The sequence below is a fragment of the Pelecanus crispus genome, chromosome 7 (assembly GCF_030463565.1).
Source record: "Pelecanus crispus isolate bPelCri1 chromosome 7, bPelCri1.pri, whole genome shotgun sequence".
NCBI lineage: Eukaryota > Metazoa > Chordata > Aves > Pelecaniformes > Pelecanidae > Pelecanus > Pelecanus crispus.
Window position 1 is genome coordinate 37,392,426 of NC_134649.1, and position 6,165 is coordinate 37,398,590.

At 51.2% G+C, this 6,165-nt stretch overlaps 1 protein-coding gene across 1 annotated transcript; it reads right to left on the reverse strand.

Annotated features, from left to right (window-relative positions):
• DNASE1L3 (deoxyribonuclease 1L3) lies at positions 1–5,614 on the reverse strand. Its single transcript, XM_009491603.2, has 8 exons — positions 5,483–5,614; positions 3,689–3,777; positions 2,958–3,050; positions 2,544–2,656; positions 1,914–2,026; positions 1,383–1,540; positions 388–484; positions 1–126 (listed from the first exon to the last, which is right to left on the reverse strand). Exons 1-8 carry the CDS (start codon positions 5,612–5,614, stop codon positions 1–3), a joined length of 921 nt encoding a protein of 306 aa, XP_009489878.2.
• Between the last annotated feature and the right edge of the window lie 551 nt (positions 5,615–6,165).

Here is a 6,165-nt window from a genome sequence, read left to right on the forward strand (position 1 = left end):
TCAGCTCGAGCGGCGGCTGTTTCTTGGTGTCCTCTTCTTTGAAAACTGCGATTTCAGCCAGTTGAAGAAGCCGCCTTTTGCTTTTACCTCAAATTCTACAGGGAAGTGATCGCTCACCCCCAATGCCTGCAAGACAACGGCACAGAGGGGTTGGGAGCCGGCCACCCATGCTCTTTCCAAACCCTGTCCCAGGAGGTTTCACCGTGGTGGCAGGGAGGTGGGTGTGCGATGGTGGGTGTGGGGAGGTGCAATGCAAGCATTGCATCACTTCGGGAGGATGCAACAGTTTTATGGACAAAGCCATGTTCAAAAATGCCTGGATACCATTGGCTTTGCACTCCTGCATTAGCCCTTGCCACACTGCTGCAGAGGCCATGCTGTGCCTACCTGCTCCTCGGTCATCTGAAAGTCCTTCTGGAAATCAAAAATGTTGACAGAGTGTGGCACGACAGCGTGGATGAGCTTCTGCCCGCTGACCACGATCCTGCAAGGAGCAAGAGACTAGGGTGCTGTTACAGGGTGCCCAACCAGCGGTGGCCATGCTGCACCGAGCCAGTGGCCTTGATGGAGTCACAGCTACATATGGTTTGTCCTTTCCCATGGGCTGCCTACTTAGAGATGCCAGCATGTGCTTTCGGCTGAGTTTGGCTGATTGCTTTCCTTGGGACTGAGACACCTAAATACCTTGGCATGTGTTGGCCTTGGAAGCCAATGTTAAATGACTTGTATCTAAACCCACCCCAACAGTACTGCAAAGCTCAAAGCTGTACTTTGGATACAAAAATCATAGGACACCAATGACTGGAGTCTCAGTGAAGTCCTGCTTTGATCCAGAAGCTCGTTCTGCAAGACGTTTAAGTCTTGGCTTACTCTGGGCTTTAATAAGCTGATGTATTTATTGTCCCTGCTGAGGGAGCTGCAGATAGCAGCAGGACTTGCCATGTGCCAGGGGAAGGCAAGGCATCCCACCTCCTGCTCAGAACCGGATTTTGCATTTGTTAATCCAAATTACAAATGCAAGAGCAAAAACCATGGCACAAAGCCAGCACGGAGAGGCAGCGGCGTCTTCTGCCTGGGTGTCTGCAGGGCTCTGCAGATGAGAAGTGGTGTAATTGCCTGTCATTTGTCTCCACCTAAGCCACAGCAATGGCTGGTTCTTGCATGACAACTTTCCCTTTCTGCAAAACTGCTTGCCAAGAAGCCTGTGAAGTGCTTTGTGCTCCTGACTAGAAGTATTCAGATCTCATTTCTCCCGGACACTGTTTTATCTTTGAAGGTCTCATATACTTTTTCTTTATCCGACAGTCACTGACACCTTTCCATATACTTTTTTTTCCTCAGAAAATTGTAAACAGGGAACGGTTTGACAGGGAACTCTTTACCTGTCATATGGGCAGCTTGTGCTTTTCTTCACCGTAGTGTCATTTTTGTCACCAATTAGCCAGACAAATTCAGAGTAAGTCCTCAGCCGGATGTTCTTCCACTGCTTTTGGGGAACATAGCTACAACCAGCATTAAAGTCCCCCATGAAGACGAAGTTCTGGAAGGTAGGAGGGTTTTCAAAAGTAATCATGATGACAGCTCTTCAGAAGAAGACTGGCAAGGACTTTTAGGGTCAACAGATGCTCCCAATAGCCCATAGAGCTCAAATAGCAAGCGCTCATTGAGTGCAGTGGGGCTTCTCCTTTCTGCTGGGTGCACCACCAAGACATGCTGATAAAACAGCAGTTTTATTGGGAGATCAAGTTTGCCAATGAAAATGTGGAGAGCTCGATGAAAATACATCAAAGAGATACTCAAAATCTGGGGCTTGTTATCAACAGTTTTAAGGTTGTCAGGCTGTGAATAGTGAGTAGCGTGCCAGGTGACTCGGCACCAAAGCTGCTGTTAGTAACATAGATGTGTCAACTAACCTCAGTTTTCCAGCGCTGTTTTATGTCTAAATACACATCATAGAGCTCATCAATCTCCCGTACTGCTGTGTCCGGTGTGGTGTGCAGAGGGATGATAGCAAACTCTTTGACAGCTTAAAAACAAGGCAAAAGAATAGGAAAAAAATGTAATGGTTAAACACATGCCGAATTACAAAGAAACAGAGATTGACTTGGAAGCAAGAACGTTTTTCTGAAGAAGAAACAGCTTCTGTTCTGGCTGTGGGTCAGAGGTGTTTGCTGTGTAATTGCACAGTGCTTCCCATCAGCTGCCCAGCCGATGCTAAGCTGTGAGGTGGTGAGGTGCTATGGCAGGGCAAGGCAAACCCTGCTCTGACAGCCATGGCGAGAGCTGCTCGTGGGGCCGTGCCAGCGGCATGGAGCACATCCACTAAACCACTGCTCGTGGTGGCAGCAGAGGCTTTCCTGGGGCTGCCGGCTGTGGCGTGCACTGAGCTGCGGGCGATGCCGGGGGCAGCAGCCCCAAAGGAAAATGTTGCTCTTGTAAGGAAATGCAGCGTGGGGTCAGGATGCGGCCCCGGCACGCGCCAGCACCGCCTTGCTCTGTGAGACTTGCCAGTGGCAGAACAATTTGTTTCTGAAACATCTCACCGGTTTTTGGAGACTGGAACCAGATGGCAAAGGGCTCTCTGGAGAAGACATCCTCGTCCCCAAGCTGGGTGTCAGGGTACTGGTAGGTTTGTTTCACCCATACCAGATGTTGCCTGCAGCAGAATAAATAGGCCAGGGGATGTCATGCTCATGGCTTGCCAGGATGTGTCTAACACTGACTCCGTGCTCTGACCTGGACCCTGGGCCACGGTCCCAGACGGATACAGCCAGGCTGGTGGCTGTGCCTGGGACAATCCCCACACCCAGGCACAGCCCATCCCTCCTGCACAGCCTGCACTTCTCCAGCTCCCTTGGAGCAAAGCCGTCACCACCATGTCCAGCCTGCCTCTACAGGGCTGCGATGTGGGAGGGCAGAGTAAGGGGCTGGCTTGTTGGTGAGGGGAGCTCGCTTACCTGTAGATGAAGGCGTACTGCTCCTTGTAGCTCTTCCTTCCCAGCCTCTCACTGACCATGCAGCTGTATTCCTCCTTCGGCCCCTTCAGCTGACTGGAAGGAAAGTGGTGCTCCTGAGTTTATTTCTGCATTCACAAGGGGCTGAGGAGGAGATAATTTTGCCCATGCCCAAGGGTATGGGACATTGCCTGCCTGACCGCAGACACAGGTGGTAGAGACAAACCCTTCGCAGGACCTGTGGTCTGGACCTGTGCTCCATGGCTGGCTCTTTCACTCTACCCCCTCCCTGCTTATTGCAGCCTCTGTCTCTCTTTCAGCTGGGTCCCTCATCCAGCCAGGTGTACGCTGCTCTTTCCTCTGGCCTGGCAGTCCAGGCAGGCAATCCCCAATCTAAAGCAATTCCTAACCCTGCAGAAAGGCAGCTGCCCTGCCGCAGCCTGGTACTAGCCAGGCGAGGGCCTGTCCCCCACTTCTGTCTTCCTTTGAGAATTAATCTTCAACAAATTGAATCTAACTTGGTTATTTTGATTTAAAAATACATGTCCTACAGTGGTCTGGAGCTGGCTTTGCTCCTGGCCTGCAGCAAGGCTGCCCGAGCCTGGTCCCTCCTCGACAGCTGGGACAGAGTCCAGACCCTGAGCTTTCGGCTCAGGAAGGTGGTGCTGAGCAGAGCACGGGCTCTTGCCAAGCATCTTTCCCAACATTTGCCTACTTGCCCATGGCCACCCTACCTGGTGAGCTTCTCCACCAGGAGAGGACAAACTCGGTTCTTGTTCTCCTTTATTTCCATCAGCAACATGATATCACAGCGAGAAATGATCTGCAAGGGGAAGGAGCAGAAGCAGGTTTGCACCCAGTGGGTTTTGAAGGATTAGGAAGAGGTTAGACAGAAGTGGTTACTGGTGCGGGGAAGTCCTTTGTGGAAGAAGCAGTGCCCAGCCTGGGGTCATGGGAGGGGGGCAGTGGCCAGAGCGAAGCCCTTCTGCTTTCAGGGCTGCCTCACGCCTGCACACGAGCTGGGAGAGGGAACTCGAGAGCAGAGCGGGTTTGGGTTTGTTGAAAAGCTTTTGCACCTGCCCCTGAGGAGGAAGTGTGGAGGGAAGGGGCAGCAAGAGCGGCTGCTGCAAGCCTGCTCTCCCGCCACTGCTGGGGTGCTGCCCCTGCTCCCCCCCCCCCCAGCTGGTCACGCTTTTCTCTCCTCCCTGCCCCTTGCCACACAGGTTTTCTTCTCTGCTTCGGACCGGTGCTGCGCACAAACATCCCAACTCACTGGGTGCCCAGATAGATGTGGCAGGAGGATTTGGGGAGCATGGAGGAGAGCCTGTTTGCATCTAGCATTGATCCACTGCAACGGTTTCCATCCTTTTTCTGGTGTATATACCCCTAAGGTCCTATCGCTCTTCCATGCCTTCTGAAAGCTATGTGTGCTGTCAACATTCGCCTGTCACAGCCACCTCTTGCAGACCTCTCTGAAATAGCCTGTAAAGCCCAAAGCGACCCCCGGTCTGAAAACAGGGTCCCGGCACCTGTGGGCTGCAGCGCTGCAGAGGAGCCGCAGGGTGCTGGGGAGCTGGGGGAGGCTGCCCCAGCCTGGCTCAGCTCCCATGGCCGGTGCTGGGATTCCCCATGGGAAAGCCTGGCTCACCCCACAGCCCGGCATGCTCAGGGGCTTCCTGCTGCCCCCAGTTTTGTCACTCTTCAAACTTTGCAGGTGATATTCATGGGAAAAAAGCCCCTTTATGCCCCCCCCTGAAACTTGTAAGAAATTAATATATTGCCCATAGTTTAGTACATATTGCCCATAGGAAGAACGATCCAGAAATGCAAACCCCAACAAACCTCTCTCCTCCAGCTGTTTGCAACGAAAGGATTAAAGCCCAACTAAATGGTGGCGGTCCTCGCTGCTGCCATTCGGCACATGCAGCCATCCCGCTAACACCGAGCACCACATCCTCCATTACTGTGGCATCTCGGAGGGGACTTGCAAAAGCTGTAAGTCAAAAACATGGTTCTTTTAAAAAGCTGAGTTATCTTCAGCTGCTGCAGAGTAAGCCTGATGGTGAGGGTTTATTTACATAAATTAGCAATCAGGCTTTTCAATTTTGTAACACACTCTAATATGATACTCTTTGCTGTCCTGAGAATACGTTTAATTAGACAAGAATATTTCAGAATACTTAGCCCATAAGTAAGGTAAATAATGTATCACAAAACAAAGCTCTGTGGATTCAAAGTGAAAATTATTTTTACCGTGCACAGAGGTTTTCCTCCTTTACTAACTCCACTTCCAAAGGAAACAGTAAATGTTGTTTCTGTTATATTCCCATGTGGGCTAAAATATCAGCAAACACCCCACTCAACCACAGGCTGATTTTTACTTTAAGAGTATAAAATGATTTAAATTATTAACTCTTTTTTTTTTTTACTTGAAATTCAACTGTGAAAAATAAATAAAGTGCAAGATTATGGAGCTAAGAAATCCTCAGACAGCTCAATGTCTGTCTCATCCAGGCAAACGAACGTACCTTTACCACAGCATCAACGACTTCAGGTCTGGCTATTTTTGTTTCTCCAAAAGACCTCACATTGAAGGAGCAGATTTTTAGGCTTAGAGTTGGGTTGAAATTGAAGAGCAAAAGCAAGATGAAGAGCAACATTTTCAGGGACTTGGACAAAATGAGTCGCTGCGAGTCTGGCTATAAATATATATGTGTGTGCGTGCGTATGTGTGTGCGTGCGTATGTGTGTTTGTGCATCCGTCCCTCTGCGGCCACTTGGGAGGTCAAACTGAGCAGTCAGCTGTGTCGATCACAAACATGAACAGGAATCACCGTTTCCTCCTTTCCCTCACTTACATTTCCCAGCACAAAGCAGCATGAAGACTTTGAACTTCTGCCTTGGGAGAAAACCAGCTCTTCCAAGCCGACCTCTCCATCCTGGAGGAGCAACTGCTCCACCAGACCCCAGCATCCCTCTCCACAGGGAGGCATCCACTGTGGGATGCCTGCCATGCCTGGGCACCAGCCGGGACCACCCTGGGCAGTGCCGGCCCGGGACTGGGCTCCCTGGGCCACCCCAGGTGAGAGCTCAAGAGCCTGCAGCACCAGGAGGTGGATGGGGCAGATGGCGAAAGGGTCTGGGAAGCAGCGATGGGGGCGAGAGGGGTTTCTGGAGGGCGCTGGTAGTGGGCACAAGAAACGGCAGTGAA

Excerpts from the sequence above, each read along its gene's own strand:
- DNASE1L3 (XM_009491603.2), bottom strand. The coding sequence starts at position 5,614 with ATGTTGCTCTTCATCTTGCTTTTGCTCTTCAATTTCAACCCAACTCTA. Across the intron at positions 3,051-3,688 it reads CTGGTGGAGAAGCTCACCAG|TCAGCTGAAGGGGCCGAAGG; the intron begins GTAGGGTGGCCA and ends CTTTCCTTCCAG. Across the intron at positions 485-1,382 it reads ACAAGCTGCCCATATGACAG|GATCGTGGTCAGCGGGCAGA; the intron begins GTAAAGAGTTCC and ends TGCTCCTTGCAG.